Source organism: Malaclemys terrapin, chromosome 6 (genome assembly GCF_027887155.1).
Source record: "Malaclemys terrapin pileata isolate rMalTer1 chromosome 6, rMalTer1.hap1, whole genome shotgun sequence".
In the NCBI taxonomy this organism is placed as follows: domain Eukaryota; kingdom Metazoa; phylum Chordata; order Testudines; family Emydidae; genus Malaclemys; species Malaclemys terrapin.
In genome coordinates this window covers 132,398,729-132,415,979 of record NC_071510.1, presented here as the reverse complement: position 1 = coordinate 132,415,979, position 17,251 = coordinate 132,398,729, and the positions used below count along the sequence as shown (strand labels likewise).

Below are 17,251 nucleotides of genomic sequence, written 5' to 3'. Positions count from 1 at the left end.
AAAGGATTACCGCCTTATGCAAAAGATATATAAGGGGGTGGAACAGAACAAAGGGAGGGCCATCATGAGAAATCCCCTAGCTACCACCTGAGCTGGAAGAAGGCCTGTACCAGGGGAAAGGATTGTGCCCAGACTAGGAAGGCGTCCAGTCTGCGAAAGAAACTTATTGAAATGGCTCTGAGGGTGAGGTTTTATCTGTATTCAGTTTTATTACTGTATTAGGCTTATACTTGTGTGTTTTATTTAATTTGACTTTGTAATTCACTTTGTTCTGTCTGTTACTACTTGGAACCCCTTAAATTCTACTTTCTGTATTTAATAAAATCACTTTTTATTTATTAATTAACCTAGAGTATGTATTAATACCTGGGGGGGGCAAACAGCTGTGCATATCTCTCTATCAGTGTTATAGAGGGCGAACAATTTATGAGTAAAACTGATTTATTTGGGGTTTGGACCCCATTGGGAGTTGGGCATCTGAGTGTTAAAGACAGGAACACTTCTTAAATTGCTTTCATTTAAGTCTGCAGTTTTGGGGCATGTGGTTCAGACCCTGGGTCTGTGTTGGAGCCGACTGGCGTGTCTGGCTCAACAAGACGGGGTGCTGGGGTCCCGAGCTGGCAGGGAAAGCAGGGGTAGAAATAGTCTTGGCCCATCAGTTGGCAGCCCCAAGGGGGTTTCTGTGATCCAGCCCGTCACAGTAGATACCAGCAGTTTGTCTTTGAATAAGATTGATAAGGACAGGTTTCACTAGGTGCTGCAGGAGGAAACCATCCGAGGAACCCAACAGCAGTCAGCAGCACTTACCTGTAGACCGGGAGATGAAAACCAGGCACAACATCTTGTAAACATTAACTAAAACTTCCCTTCCCTGGGATCAAGCCAGCGTGTCTAACAGGCACTCCCGCCAGAGAGGAACTAGGCCACATTTGCCAGACCTCAGCAGAACAAGTTTCCTTTCTTGCCCTGTTTTATGTCTCTGCTTTTGGGTTTTAATAAGATGCTAATTCACATTATGGGCACAGCTAGTGCCTTATTCCAAGTCAACCCACAGCCAGGCACTGGGAAGAGGCCAGATAGTCTGTTAAAAAGGAGAGTGAATTCATACCTGCAGAATCAGCAGGAACAAAAAATAGGCATTGGCTATTCGCTGAAACTGCTCAAACAGGTTGAGAGGCAGGAAAGTGAAGAAATTGTATTTCGACGTTTTAATTGAATTGTTCTGTGGAAACAAAAAGCAAACAGACGGATGGTAAAACAGGAAAAGAAATTGCAGCACAACCCATTTCAGCACTGTTTGACTGGTTTAAATTTAGCAATAACATTGTTCACAGCAGCCACTCAAAAACATTTCCTTTTCCCCAAGTCACTCACACTGAATTCTGATAAACAGACGGAATTCTTTCGGGAACCAGTGAAATTACTGTAAGTGTATCACACTGCAGCTCCAGGTATGTATGTCTGTCTGTCTCTCTCTCTCACACACACACACACACACACACACACACACGCACGCACACACTTTCCTGTATTATGGGAGATACATTTATATTCTCTTTGTAACTGGCACACAGTGAAGATTTTACCGGTTTTTGTTTGTTTTTGGTAGCATCCACAATATGCTAGGTGCTTTCCAAACAGGGATCAGCTGCTATCCTGCGGGGCTCCAAATGTAGACAGACAGACAGACAGCAGGCTGGGAGGCAGACCTCAAAAGGGAGGCAGGAGTACAACTGAGGGGTAGTGGGTTCAAGGTGTTTGGCCATCTCATAGCAATATAGGGTTAATGCAGTGTTAAAAATACAGAAGCTCTATAAACTATCCATAATTATCCTCAGCTTTGTCAGCATAGGTTAGCTGGATCCCTTCTAGGCATCACGGCAGGAGTGAGTCTTTAGGAGGGATGTGAATGAGGAGAGGGCCTTGTAATTTCGCTCAACGAGAGAGTTTCATGCTCAGGTGCCATGGGAGAGGGGTCGCAGTGGCATGTTATCGGGGGAAGGAGACTGGCACTGCTGGCAGAGCGGAAGGACAATGCAAGGCCAGGGTAGGGGTAATGCAGAACTGGAAAAAGCCAAATGAACTGAAGGTTGCCAGGCTCTGTAGCATAAGTTCACTACCAAGCTCAGAAGTCCCTGGGGCACTGCACAGACCGGTCCACGGAGTCACTTGCTAGTGACATGCTGATGCAGACACCAATACGACCTTCATTCCGACTTTGCACATTTATTTCATACAGTGGTATCTGGATTTGTTCGTTACCATAACGGGGCCCTGCAGGTTTACCAAGCGCCACTTCATTAGCCACTTAAACAGCTCGTAACTCGAGGATCTGAAAAGGCTCCTGGATCTGAGGCATCTACACAGATGGTTCTGATAGGTACTTATGCAGCCATCCAATAATCCAGCGAGACAGTCTTCTCCTGGCAACCTGCAATTGTTATTGCCCTGGGCTTGCATCTCCCATTTCCATCTTCTCTCTTTTAATTACAGGCCTTCCATACAATCGCCATTCCTACCTCTAACCTCGTCAAACTAGAGAAAGGTCCAAGCTACTTAGTACAGATCTTGGTTTGCGTTTCCTCAAAGCTTCAGGGAGTTCTGACCCAGCGCTCTGATAAAATCCCAGTTGGGATCCAGAGATGAACTTCCCCGAAGTCTGAGGGGTTCCGGGTGAGATCCGTCTCTGCTCCTCACCACACTAAGCTACATAGTGCCAGCTGTCAGTGCACCCTGCACCTTGCTGGGCAGCCAGGGAGGTGGTAACCAAAACAACATCTGTCACCGTTTCCATAGGTCAGGCGTTATCTCACCGTGATGGAGAAGATCAAGCAGCTCCCCATTGTCTGGGCCCTGCCAGTGAGAGAGACCAGACCCGCATGCTCGGCATCTCCCCAGTGAACTTTACCGTAGTGCAGGTGTTCTTTTAAAGAAGACAGCCCGACGTGCTCTGGGTGAGGGTGTTGCTGGACCACATTCAGGGGATGAGTCAGACAGAACACCAGGTAGTGGCGATCCTCTATCGAAGCATGAACAGACACACTGGGAAAGGCCAGTGAGATGGAGCCAATGGGGGCTTGTCTGCACCAAGCACAGGTGTGAGAGAAGACTCAACCATGAGGGGATAGGGAGGGGCAAGAAGGCCCAGAAGTCGTTTCCTTGGTCTGGGGAAACACTTTATGCAATGGGCTTTCAAGCAGAAGTACAGTGGCTTCCCCCTTGCTGTGGTTTAAAGGCTGCACTGGATTTTCTTTTCATGTGATTTTTTTCTTGGCAAAAAGTGTCTGAGCCCTGGAGACTGAAGTCTTCTCAAACAGGTTAGTACCGGCAGCATGAGCTCAAGGTCACTCCAAGGCATCGGAACCCTGCTCTGGAGAGGTCCCCTCTAAGGATGTCTCCATGGCCCATTCAGACCTTGGATTCTCAGTGGAGAAGCCAGCCAGGGGGCCAGTAATGGTGGCTGTGATGCGCACGTCTCTCTGCTAGAAGGTGCACCGGCTCCACCAGTATGGGCAATTGAACAGATGTTGCACAGAAACAGCTTTTAGACAGTGACAAGCAGGGATGGATTTGAATGGGTGCATATAGCTCCTTATAGCATAGTTGTTTCTAAGGTGAACCAAAGGGCACTGTCAGTTGCTCACTAATCCAGTCCTGTGCACACAGACACTTCCCAAGGCGATGCCATCAGCATGGCAGTGGGTCAGGGTCACCACACTGGCGTGGTGGTGGATAATGCCATTTCAGAGGCTACCTTAGCTCTTCTCCATGTCCAGACACAAAAACAGGAGCAACTCTCTTCTGCAGGAGCTCGATTTTCCATCCTATTGTACAAGCCAATCTAAAGTGCTCGAGCAGAGCAGAGATGAAACCCTTCCTTCATGGAAATCGAGGACACATCTCCTGCCCAGCAGCTCACGGCTGCACTCCACGAAGTCGGAGAAATTTTTATCTTTTTGTTTTCTTTAAACAGTGCTGTATGTCTCTTGCCATCAGGCAGCTGTCTGTGAGCGAGGCACGATGGGGATTCATGTTCCCCATCACAAGATCAAAATGTTACCATTTTTAGGCTACCGTTAAGGCTGGCTTGTTAATTCAAAGCGCATCATTTCTAGGTTATATGCATAAATGGGCTCCCTCCACATCACAGGGCCTGAAGTAATGGAATAACATCATCCCCATCACACACTATGATTAAATGACCTGCCCAAGGTCACACAGTGAGGCTGTGGCAGAGCTGGGAATAGGTTATCTTGAGTGCCAGTCCTGAACCTTCACCACAGACACATCTTTCCTCGGGCCCCCAGTGGCATTCACATCAGCCTCTAGAGAGGTCCCTTACCCACATGTCTGGCCAATATCATCGACAGTCACTTCCACCTACAAAGGAGACAACAGGGGCCCCAAACTCAAGAAGACAGTATTGAGAACTGGGAACTGGCTTCAGCTGTCAGCAGCCTTTAGTGGGAATCATGTACATTATGGGAAAATCTGCTTCGAGGATACTCAAATTAAATTAAAATGGATTTGGCACCAGAAATCTCAGAGGCGAGATGGGAAGTGAGAAGGAGTGATTTCTTTCAATTCCTGTATTTGAGTCCTATTTGTAAATTACGCCAAGAAAACCGCAAGTGAACCAGAGCCATTCATTCCATTTCTTAGTACCCTCAGGCAACTAAACACCCAGGTCATGTGACAGGCACCAAATGCTGGCCTGCAAGAATGTTTCCATCTGGGATTTTTTGCAAGCTGGTTCACGATCAATACATTGTTTATTGCACGTCACCCTTTGGTACATAGGAGAACTGTGCATCAGACTTAGGACGTGAAGGCATAAATATCTGATCTCATTGGCTGTCCCGGAATGGACAGAGTGAACCTTGATTTGCATTATCAGTTAAGTGTGCTATTGCTGCAATTAAGAGTTTACTTGTTATTAGGCAATTTAAGTAAACAGATACACACCCAGTGCCACATGGCACTGTGGCTTGTTTTCCACGGTCTGTCTGGTAGAGGTGTTGTTACTAAAGGTTCTTCGTATTGCCTTGGTCTGTTAATTCTGCAATGTTCAAATGTGGAGACTTTATTCTTTATGGCCTTGTTGATGCTTGACCATCACATTTACTGGTTGGCCTGTTCGCGGCATTTAGCTAATCCTTGATGTGCTTCATGGATGAGGTTTAGGATTTCTTCTTTCATTTTATTTGGAATTATGATGCTAATGCCTTTAATCATGAGTCCATTTGATTCACTTGATTGTCCATGCTCTGCAAAGGAGTCTATTGTCACTTCCTTATTGCCCTTGAGTTACTTGGGCCAGCCGCCCCAATGTAACTTAGACTTTCCTAAAGTTGCGTTGTCTGTCAAGGTTACTTTTTGTAACTGGAGTAGTCTCCTTCCTGATACTGGTCTGTACGCGTCCACAGCATCCACGTACACCTTTACATCATCTTTGAGCTCACAAGTGCACGATGCTGGGGTCTGTGACAGAGTGTCTGCTACTGCCAGATTGTTCCCAGGAACATACGGAGCAATTGGGTTAAGTCATATTAACCTTAGCAATGGATGCTGGCATCTCAGCAGTGCTCGGTTCAGGACTTCTCCGTTAATGAGGGTTACACGTGATTTATGGTCTGTTAACAGTGTAAATGAATCATGGCCACACACAGATATCCGTAAAAGTTCTCACATGTCCATACTCTTTCCAGGCATTCCTTCTCAATCTGTACATATCGTTTTTCTGCTTCTGGGAGTGAGTGAGAGCAAAATGCAGCTGGATTCCACTCTGAGCCATGTTGTTGGAACAAGACACCAGAGCTGCTTGCATCCGCACCAACCGTTGTGGGTTTGTTCACATCGTAGTAGTTGAGAACAGGAGCTGTTGAGATAATTTCTTTTACTGTTTTAAGGCAATTTATTGATTTGGCCCCCAGAGTCAAAGTGTGTTGGACTTTAACAGTTCATGCAGTGGTTTTGTTTGTGTAGAACGGTCTTGTAGGTATCGACCATGGTAATTTACCACCCCCAGGATACACCTCAGTTCTGGTACGTTAGTTGGTGCATTCAATTCTCAAATTGCTTTTACTTTCTCAAGGCTAGGACTGATTCCACCTGTTGTTTGTCTGTTCCAAAAACTCAATTTGGGGTAGGTGGAAAACACATTTTTCCTTGGTTACCTTCAGTCCAGACTGACTGATTGGGCTTAGGGCTTCATTGAGAGTTTTATTATGTTTTTCCATCAAAGGTCCATATCAAAATGCTGTCCATAAAAACTACAACTCCATTTGTGTTTGTTAACAGTTCTGCCATCCTTCTCTGGAAAATTTCAGGTGCAGTGGTCATTCCAAAAGATGATCTTCACAAGCAAAACTTCCCAAAGGGTGTCTTAAATATAGTCAGTTTAGCACTTTCTTTGATTAAAGAATTGGAGAATACTGTAGTTCCTTTCACCTTGGGGAGGAAGCCGTCCAGTGTTGGGAGGAGATATTTTTCTCTCACAACTGCTTCATTAACTCTTTTAAGATCCACACAGATGCATATTTTTCCATTTTTCTTTGTAGCTGGTACCACTGGGGCACACGCTGCTTTTGGCTCAGAGATTTTCTCAGTTATGCCAATCTGCTCCATGTTGTTTAACTCAGTCTCCACTCTGTGAAGTAATGGGATAGGAGTCCTGTGAGGTGTATGTACGCTGTATGATTCGGCATTGTCCCTGAAGGTGATTTGTATTGGATCTCCTTTCAAAATCCCAATTTCACCAAATATTCCATCAAGTTCTTCTACCTTTCTCACTAGGCCCATCATGGCTGCCACACTGAGGCTGAGAAGGCTTTTGGTCCGTGGTCTTTTGATCGTGTATATTCAATGCATAGCTTTTGTCTTTGTTTCTGTGGTGAACTGACCCACGCAGTTCAAAATCCCTCCAAGGCCAGTCAGAGCCAGTCAGGTGACTTCTGCTCTGGGAGGGGTTGAAGGTGATTGTAAGTGAGATGACTGTGACATCAGCTCCTGAGTCAATTTTAACATTAATAGTCTTGCCATGAATATTCAGTTTCACTCTCCAGGCAGGCTCTGAGACATCACAAGTGATAGATCACAGAAACATGAGTAGATCCCTGTAATATGAGACAACTCTCTCACTGCTTTGGTGCAGCAAACAGCTGCAAAATGTCCATGTTTCTTGCATTTATTGCACCGTGTGCCTCGGATGCTCTTGGGATATGACTTTCTCCATACCTTGTACGTGTAGACTGGCATTTGTTCCTCTTAGCCTGGAAATTCTCTCTCCTTGCCTCAGGGGTTTTAACACTCCAGTGTCTGTTTACAGTTTCTAAACTAGTTTCAGGTTTTTCAGATCTGTCCAGTTTCTCTAAGTTTTGCTGTTTCATCAGTTTAGAATGTTTTGCTATCTGTGTAGCTGCAGCTAACGTTATATCTCACTTCAGCTGAAGCTGCCATGAAAGGTTTTTTTCTATTAACCCCAAAATCAGCCTGTCTCTGATATTTTCATAATTTGCATTCCTCAAATCACAGTTTTCAGCCAATGTATGCAGACCTTGTATACAATTTTCAATATTTTCCTCTGCTCCGTGGATTCTCTGTTGGAAACATGCTCTTTCATAAACCATATTTCTCTAAGGTATAGTATGGATCAAACATAGCCAGAACCTTTTCATAGTTATCTTTGTGACTGTCTTCAGTAAAGTCAAAGGATTTAAAGATATGCTCTGCCTGCTTCTCCATAGCATAAATTAAAGTTGATACCTGTGTATCTCCGGTGTCTTTGTGGAGTTTGTTTGCAATTTGAAATCTTGCAAAATATTGCATCTAGTCTGTCCGTTGTGAAGGTGTGTCAAAGCTGAAGTTTTCTGGGGCACCGAAGAGTAGCATGTTGATTAGATCCTGCAATCTTTGTTGCTTTGTTCCTTCTGTTTCTGTTCTTAGTTTACTCCTGACACCATGTTATGTACTTCTCTACCAGATATGGGCTGGTTACAGAGCTTGCTTCTAAATGAGAAACACACCAGATGTGTTCATCATATGCTTTTTCAATGCTCTGTCAGGTACGGCTGAGGTTCATTTAAATTTTACACACAGTAGTACTAGATAGTAGCTAAACAGAATAATACAGTTTAGCATTCCATTACACTATCTTCAGCAAGAGGATCTCACAAAGGAACTATGTCAGGGTGTAACCCCAAGCAAATATATTAACAAGGCTACAGAGAGGAGACCGCTAGTGTGGAATCAAATCATTGCTAGGAGGCTCCTTTATACCACCATTCAGTTCACCTATACAGCCACAAATATTAACGAACCCTGAGCAGCTACGAAAGCAGCACGATCCAGAGGGATGGGACACCTGCCAGCTCAGGCACGGCACTGACTTGCAGTGTGAGCTTGGGCAAGTCACCACCCAGCTCAGTGCCTCAGTTTCCCCGATGCTGGATAGGAATAACAGCAGCTACACACTTAGTAAAGTGCTTTGAGATGAGATGAGAAGCGTGATATGACAGCGACAGCACCAGTATTTTTTTTTCTAATCCCCTTTTGCAATTGGCTAGATTCAGATCTACTGTGAATGAGCGTGACTCTCCTGAAATCCATCCCTCATGCACATGCTGTTCCTACAACCAGCTCAGGACCGTGGCTAAACGAATCTGGCTTTGACGGAGGAGTTGTTATAGCAGGCACGTTTTCAGAACCCTTCCGCTTGTGATGTCAGGCCGTCGGCAAACACTCAGCAGATGGCTTCTGCCTTTGTTCTCTGGACAAACAAGCTAATACTGCCTCACTGTAAAAGTAACTGGAACCAGGAGACGTGTTTAGCTGCTGTTACGGTTCCGAGGAGATGAGCTGAAGGCTGAATCCCAGAAGGGGCAGGGTGTGGCCGACCGGAGAGCAGTCAGAAGAGCGACTCCTCTGTATTTACAATACCAGCACTGAGGTTCCTTTATAACATTTGGAAAATTGTGTCTAACCAGCAACTCCGCCACTGCTGTAGCTGACATGCAGCTAGGGGCAGGCTCACTGCTCCTACAATGCATGGGCATCAATGCAGCCGCACTGCCACAGTGGCCTTCCCGGGGTGCCAGGCTGCAAGAATGCTGGAGACTCATTTCACTGGTTTCCTTTTAGCTGCAGTAACCCAGGACAAAGGGACGTGACTCCCCCATGTAGAGCGTTCAGCCCTGATCACACGAATGCAGGGAACAAACAGAAAACCTACAGAGCAGGGGATATTGAACACTGCCTCCAGCACAGAGGACTAGAATCCAGGAGGAACACAAGGACGGGCAGACTGAACAGACCCAAGGTCCATCTAGGCCAGCCCCTGAGAACGTCCAGCATCAGACGCACCAAAGGAAGGTTCAAGAAACCCCGCTGTGGGTAGATTTGGGATAATCTGACCCCAGGAAGGTCTCATCCTAATTCATAATAGAGATTGGCCTAAGACCTGACATAGTAGGTTTTATCTCCCTTCCAAAAAGGCTTTTAGCATTAACTTTTATAACTGGGAATTTTTGTTATAATGTAACCATCCAAAACCTCTTTCAATTTTGCTAAATTCTTTGCTTCACTGTCATCCTATGGCACTGAGTTCTACAGTCTAATCACACGATGAGTGTCCAGGAAAATCCTTAGGAAAATGTATTGCCTACATTTTGTATTTATATTGGACCTTTCACCTGAGGATCTCAATGTACTTTACAAACACTATTTAACCTGTGCAATCACCCAAAGAGGTATTAGTATTATCTTCATTTTACAGAGGGGGAAACTGAGGCACAAAAGAAGTGGTGCTACTTGTCCAAGGTGACAAAGTAAGTCAGTGACATGGCCAGAAGTAGAACGCAGGAGCCTTGTCTCCCAGTCACCTGTTCTAACTATGAGGCCACATGCCCCCCAACCCATCTCAGCACCACAAACAAATCACAAGAGTGCCCCGTTTCCTAGGCTTCTGCTGTGACAACTGGACTCCCTCCTAGATGTGGAAAGAGATGTCTGTCCTCCGCTGTAACTGCTAGATCGCCTGCCCTTCCGGAGCAGAGTGCGCCAGAAGCCTTGGCTTCCCGGCCACAGTCGTGGGGGATGGTGGTGTCACAGACGCATGCCCATATCTCAGCAGCATTCTCTGGCTCAGTGCTGGACCAAAGGGCACACGGCGTGGCCGGCTTGCACACGCCGACGGTGGCCCATGTGGCAGTCCCATCTCGCGCCCATTTGGGAATCGCAGTGCAGAGGCACAGGAAGCAGCGTTGTCGCATCCTGAGAGTGTTGGCTCTGCTCCTCCTTCCCACTGCAGTGCACAAAGATGAGACACCCCAGCTGCGGCTCAGGCCAGTGCCACATGTAGTTATCACAGGCAGTTACAAGGCTCCCTCGGACTTCTCTAGAGGCCTTATCAGGGGATGTAGGAATAGAAAAACATAGCCAGACCCCAGAGGCACAGATGGCCAGACACTGGCTGCGGGCTGTACATTAAGGGCTCCAGGTTCATTACTGATCTAACATTAGAATCAGTTCCTGACCCAAGCTGAAATTTGCCTTTGCCTCAGGGGCCCTGCATTTCCTTTCCAGTTCTTGGATACCCAATTTCAGAGCTGTTTGTGCAGCCCCCAGTGACGTCTCCACACAGCTGTGCTGAATTCCAGAGTGAAGCCAGAGAACTGGAAGGAGGATCTGAGTCAGAGCAAACACTAAAATCCAGCAAAGCAGATGTCCTCCTCCACACGCTCTGTACAACCAAGTCACAACAATCATGAGACAGGCCCACCAGCAGGTGCTCAAAGGGAGGGTGTGGGTGGGGAGGGCCACCCTGGAGGAATCCACACTGACATTGTACCGGGGAAGTGGCAGCGGGGCTAAGCTGCCTCCAAAATGAACCTTAATAAAGTCTCTTGAATCTCACTGGTTCAAGCCCTGAGCTCTTGACTTCATTTTCACTCAATCCGTATGCAGGCAAAACCCCTTCTGCTGTCGGGGGAACTGGCCCATGTGAGAACTGAGTAAACATGGCATCAGGATTTGCCCTTTCTTTCGGGAGACCAGAGACAAATTTCTCTATTTTTCACTCCTGTGCTAAGGGTCCCTGCAGTCTGTTTCATTCCCGCTACTTTCTACTTCATCAGCTTGATTTCTAGCTAGGGTGGGATCACACGTGGCATTGTGGTTCCCCTCCTTGGTGCCAGGATAAAGCATGTCAGTTTGTTTTTAATTCTGCAATTGACACGGCACACAATTTGGTTTGCTTTAGTTATTTCAAGCCACTGATCTCTCATTTATCAGAGGGGTAGCCGTGTTAGTCTGAATCTGTAAAAAGCAACAGAGGGTCCTGTGGCACCTTTGAGACTAACAGAAGTATTGGGAGCATAAGCTTTCGTGGGTAAGAACCTCACTTCTTCAGATGCAAGACAATGATCTCTCACTGTGCAGCATGAGGCCAAAGAGAGGTCAGGCCTGGGCCAGTTTGGGGGCACAAGTCTCATGATGAACCTGTGTCTTCACAATGAATCCCACAAACCACTGCCATGCTCAGCCATGCCCAGAGCCGGCCCCGTCACTCTAAATGCCTTTGTTTGCAGGAACCACCAGCGCTATACAGCAGCAAAAGGCCTCCCCGCTGTTGGTAACATTAGGCCTTCCTTCCAGGGTGTGGGTAAGGGGCACTGTACTATCTGGATAAGAATTACTTTGTTGCCTCCTTCTCCAGTGGGTACCATCACCATTTACAGAGAGAGACAGAAGAGACCTACCAGATCCTCCAGCCCACATCCCTGAAGCCAACACAAGATAGTCCTTACAGCACATAAAAACAGAACAACGGCCATGCTGGGTCAGACCAAGAGTCCATCTAGCCCAGTGTCCTGTCTTCCAACAGTGGCCAGTGCCAGGTGCCCCAGAGGGAATAAACAGAACAGGGCAATTTATCGAGTGATCCATCCCCTGTCATCCAGTCCCAGCTTCTGGCGGTCAGAGATTTAGGGACACCCAGAGCAGGGGGTTGTGTCTCTGACCATCTTAGCTAATAGCCATTGATGGACCTGTCCTCCAGGAACTTATCTAGTTCTTTTTTGAGCCCAGTTATAGTTTTGCCCTTCACAACATCCCCTAGCAAGGAGTTCCACAGGTTGACTGTACATTGTGTGAAGAAATACTTCCTTTTGTTTGTTTTAAACCTGCTACCTATTAATTTCATTAGGTGACACTGGGTTCTTATATTACATGAAGGGTAACATAACACTTGCTTATTCACTTTCTCCACACCAGTCATGATTTTACAGACCTCTATCATATCCCCCCTTAGTCGCCTCTTTTCTAAGCTGAACAGTCCCAGTCTTATTAATCTCTCCTCATATGGAAGTTGTTCCATCCCCTAATCATTCTTATTGCCCTTCTCTTTATTTATTCCAACTCAAATACATCCTCTGCTTCACTTAGAACTAAATCAAGAATTGCCTCTGCTCTTATGGGTTTCAGGACTGGCTTCAGGACACAGTCATTAATGCTGTTTAGAAATTTTATCTCCACATCCTGTCCTAAGGTAACATGTTCCCAATCGATATGGGGATAGTTGAAATCCCGCATTATTATTGAGTTTTCTGAGGCTGTCAGACTGGGGATGGGACCACTCAACTGTGTCCCAGAAAGTCTCATCTATGTACCTCTCCATCTCCCTCAGCCACTCTGCTCTCAAGAGCCCGTACGCAGTCTCGGAGGGACGATAGTTGCTTGCACTGAATGCACACTTATGCCATCTGCCCACAAGGCAGGTAATCCTACATGCTGCATTCAGTGCAATAACCTCGATACCCCCAGCTCTGCTGCTGGACTCCTGCCTGCATTATCTTTACTCTTGCAGGGTTGGTTTGTTTGTTGGTGCGTTTTTTTTTCTTCTGGGGGGAGGGGAGTTATTGGCCTAAGTTTAGAGAATGTTTGTTAGGTGCATCTGGCTCTCACACGCCCTCTCTAAACTCCCATTTCCTGCTGCTGGTCGCTAGCACATTGCGCAGCACTTTGTTCAGTCTGGTGTTAAATGTACCGATGGGTGGGCTGGGCCTTCCCCTTCCACCTGTCCTTTGAGTGACTCGTCCCCAGGCTGATCCACCTCCCTGGTAGGAGGTTTTCCTTTACATTTAACCTACTTTTTCTCCTTCTTAATTTCCCTCCATCAGTCCTAATTAAGCCCCACCTTGTACCACACTCCCACCCCTGCTGGGGTTTGCCCAATTCCAGTAGCTGAAGCCCCAGGGCCCTGCCAGTAGCTTGCCCTCTTGCCACGTTTACTGGGAGTGAAGATGATCTGTGGGGGGATGGGCGACCAAAAGCTTTCTGCAAGTCCAAGTGCGACAGGTTTATTTAAGGTCAGAGCGTTCCCTTGGGTGTGTTAATGGGGCCTGTCTGAAACGGTGGGAAGTGCCATTCCTGACAGCTCTTCTGAGAATATGGAGGAGTCTTGACTGACATCACAATTGCCCAATTTGTTATGACTCTGCGAACAGTCGGCATCTTGCCCCACACACAGCTGAATTTCTCACCCTCCTCGGCTCCTCCCTCACATCTTCCCGCATGACAGTTCCACAGAGTGTGGAGGAGGAGAACACGCTGCGAAGGGAGATAACTACCAGGATCCCCACCTCAGGCTTGGCTTTGCAGCACAGTCCAGCTGCCCAGCCCTCAATAAGTCTAAACAAGGACAAGACATTCCCACCCTTTGCTCAGTCTTTGTCCTGGGGATGTCAGGCCAGGAGAAACCATTCCATTTGATGAAGGGCTTAAACCCACAGACCGCCATCTGCCCCCATACAACACGGGCGTTTGTCTGGAATACAACAATCCCTCAAATCCATATTGCATAGTTCCTCCCCTACCCTCTCTCAACTCCTTGGGGAGAATGCACTGCCCCGAGGAAACCAGGACAGTCTCGCCGGCTGTGCTCCCAGACCAGACACAGAACCTATTCTAGAACTGTAATTTATGGCTAAAAGAGTCAAATGGACCCTGCCCATGGCTGCAAACTTCCAACAGGAAGCCCACTGCTACAACTCTGCGTAAGCTCTTTGCTGAGTTACCAGGTTTCAGGCTAGTCTGTCCTAGCTGGCCCTTCTAACACGCACGAGCCAGCAGTGCAACTTTTCCTGTGCCCAGAGAGCTGCTCAAACTCCCGGGCTCGAGAGCCAACACAGCGCCGGCCAATATGGGCCAGAGGGAGGAATGGCTACTACCCACTGGTCCCCCCTGAAAGTGCCCACCTCAGCTGTGGGGCCCACTGGCCCTGAGCAGTTGAATGGCACCGTGAAACTTCCTCAGTTCAACCTGTTCACGTCATAAACAGCTCATGTGGCATAAACATAAAAGCCAGGTGCTCTGGGCTGCATATGCTATCGCCCAGTGATGTTAGCAGCAGCTGCTGCCTTTCCGCACCCGTGGGCCCACGCAATTGCAGACCCACTGTGCACGGTCTCACTCCCGCTACGCCCGCTCCTGCTCTGCCCCTGAGCAGTGCTCTGTGGCAGGCAGGGTCCCCAGGCTCATCCCCTCAGCACTGCACCCCCGGCTGCTGCAGTGTCGCTGCATTCAGGACCATCGGTGCCCACCTGCGAGGCCAGGATTGGACTCTTTACATGGATTGCAGGCTCCTGTTCCTAGTCATGAACTCTTTAGAACCTCTCCTTTTTTGTCCTATGACCGTAGGGGTGTTAATGGGCCGCTTCACCTTGAGGGGTGCCTTAGAATGTGTGTTAACCGCTTACGCTAAGCAATCTGTTCCACCTCGTATGTAGCTGGAACCGTCCTGAAGAAAAGCTCTGTGTAGCCGGAAAGCGTGTCTCCCTCACCAACAGAGGTTGGGCCAATAAAAGACATTCCCTCATCCACCTGGTCTCTAACATGCTGGGACCCACATGGCTACAACTACACTGCAAACAATGTTAGGAGTCTCAAGTCTGTGGGGAAAGAGCCAGGAGCCTCTCTCTCCTCCTTGGAGTTTCCAGCCACACCCAACATGCCGATAAAAATAGGGTCTGAAGTCACTTTGGGCTAGGCCAGCTCTTTTCCATACATCCTGCCAGTATGGATGTAATGAACGGAAAACTTACCAGGACTTATTTGGAAATAAAAAGCCCAGGGCATGATGTGCAGCTCTGTGCAAGTCAGACTGCACTAGCATGGTTTCATGACAGATTTATGGTTTCCCACCTCTCTGGCATGCTCCAGGGCTTGGGCTTTCTAGACATTCCTCTAGAATTTCTCAGCTTCGGTATATGCTGGGCTCCAGGGATGCTGGGCCACATGACACATCAGACTAATGTCAGAACCAGAAAAGGCTGCTCCCCTACACACACACACACACACACACACACACACACACTTCTGAACTCGGAGAGGGCGTCGAGGAAAAGGAGGATCGGGCCGGCAAAGGTCACCCCTTGCACTTCTCGTCAGAGCAGGTGGGGGAGGCCATCAGGACAGGACAGGCTCCCTCCCTCCTACATCCTCATCCCAGCCCCGTGAGCACAGAGTGTCCTGTCCCAGCCCGGCATCCTCCCAATCCTGGATCACCAAGCCCTGTATGCTGGGAACACACATCCAGTCCTGCATTGCCAGGCCCCACATGCATAAAATGCACCTTCCCAATCCCATATCACCAAGACCGAAGGGCAGAAGTGGTATAAAGGCCTTGCACATTTCACCCTGTGTGCACATTGTGCGTTCAATGTGCATGCAGCGGTCCTGTCCCATGCGAGTCTCCCAGGTGTTTGGCTTGGTCCAGGCATGAAAAAGAACCACTGGAAAACATCCAGTTCATGTTGCTGTGAGCATGAAGCTTATTGTAAAGTCTTGGGGCCCAGTCCTACAAACAGGCACACAAGTCTCTTTACCCGAGTGAACTCAATGAGCCTCGCTGCAGGTGTGACGTCTCTAGGGTAGGATTTTGCGGGATCAGGTCCTTTATTAGTGCTCTGCTTGCAGAACAGATGCCAGAGATAAAACTCCCAGTGCCTGATTCTACTGACCAACCAGGTTCCCCCGTGCACCCCTGTGTCATTACTGAAAGGCTGCCAGGGACAGACAGTGACCAGCCTCATGGAGATCTTTTGATAAAGTCCAAGGAATTTTTATACGATTTTTTTTTTTTAAAACAGACTTCAGCACTTTGTTTACCGAGCGCTCCCCAGCATGCGCACGAGCGACCCTACAATAACAAATCCACATCTCCACAATACACTTCCGATTGGAAGGAAACTTGTGAGTGAGCTGGTGTCCCATGAAGCAGCTCTGGCAATTGTTCTGCATTAAACATATGATTGTTACTTACAGCATATTCAAACTCCAGATTAAAGTCCCGGTTGTTTGCCTGAAGGTGCCTCTCTTCCTCTGTAGAGAAGAACACACACATTAGAATTCAGCAAAGGAGAAGGAGGAGGAGGAGGGGGATAATGAATAATGACAAGCATCAAGGAGCAGCAGGAAGAGGGGACTGTTAGAAGAGGAAAACCAGGGAGACCCAAGCTGGGTACTGGAACCCCAGTGCCCGGGCTTAGTGGTGTGTGGCAGACGCCCCCCTGCCATGATGCTAGTGCGAAGCATTGGTATCACAGTGACATGGCGTTCATTCACCAACATGTTCCAATCACATACCTCACTGTGGTCCTCGCACAGGCTGATCTCCTACCAACATATTAGCTTCCCTGGAGGCTCAGGATTAGTTCTAGACAAGTGGGACTCAAGCTCCCAACCTCTCTCGACATGCTGGTGCCCTGGGTCTATTGTTAATTCTGCACCACTACTGGTACTAGGGCAGGGCATCAGCAGTGTAACAACAATCAGCTCGCAGAGATGCTTTCATTCAAGGGACTCAAATGCTTTAAATAGTAATTCATTCATCCTTACACCCCTTTCGGGAGACAGAAAAATTCTTTTGCCTCGTTTTACAATGGGGAAACTGAGGCACAGAGCACTCAGCATGACTTTCTCAAGCTCCCAAAGGGAGTCAGAGGCAGAGCTAGGAATAGAAAACAGGAGTCCTGGCTTCCGCTCCCCTCCTCTAACCACTAAGTCACACTCCCCTCCATAAAACGTTCCCCATTAGTCACTGGGCAGACCTAAGCAGAAGGCTATTTCAGAATACTTGCTGCATTCCTTTTATACAATGAGGGCTGCTCCGATCCCCTCCTTGGGGATTCTGAGCCAAGTCCCACAGTCAATGCCGCAAAGAGATAAATGATCATAAAGAAAATAAGAGATGCTA

The 17,251-nt window shown here is 47.6% G+C and overlaps 1 protein-coding gene across 2 annotated transcripts in view; it reads right to left on the bottom strand.

Annotated features, from left to right (window-relative positions):
- The window catches only part of LOC128839527 (phospholipid-transporting ATPase ID-like), a 122,597-nt gene that overhangs the window by 67,949 nt on the left and 37,397 nt on the right, over positions 1 to 17,251 (bottom strand). For both annotated transcript variants that reach the window (XM_054032588.1, XM_054032589.1), the window contains exons 3-4: positions 16,319 to 16,377; positions 1,109 to 1,222 (exon numbers count right to left, since the gene is read on the bottom strand). In XM_054032588.1, the coding sequence (XP_053888563.1) occupies positions 1,109 to 1,222; positions 16,319 to 16,377 (173 nt within the window). The remainder of the gene's footprint in view (positions 1 to 1,108; positions 1,223 to 16,318; positions 16,378 to 17,251) is intronic.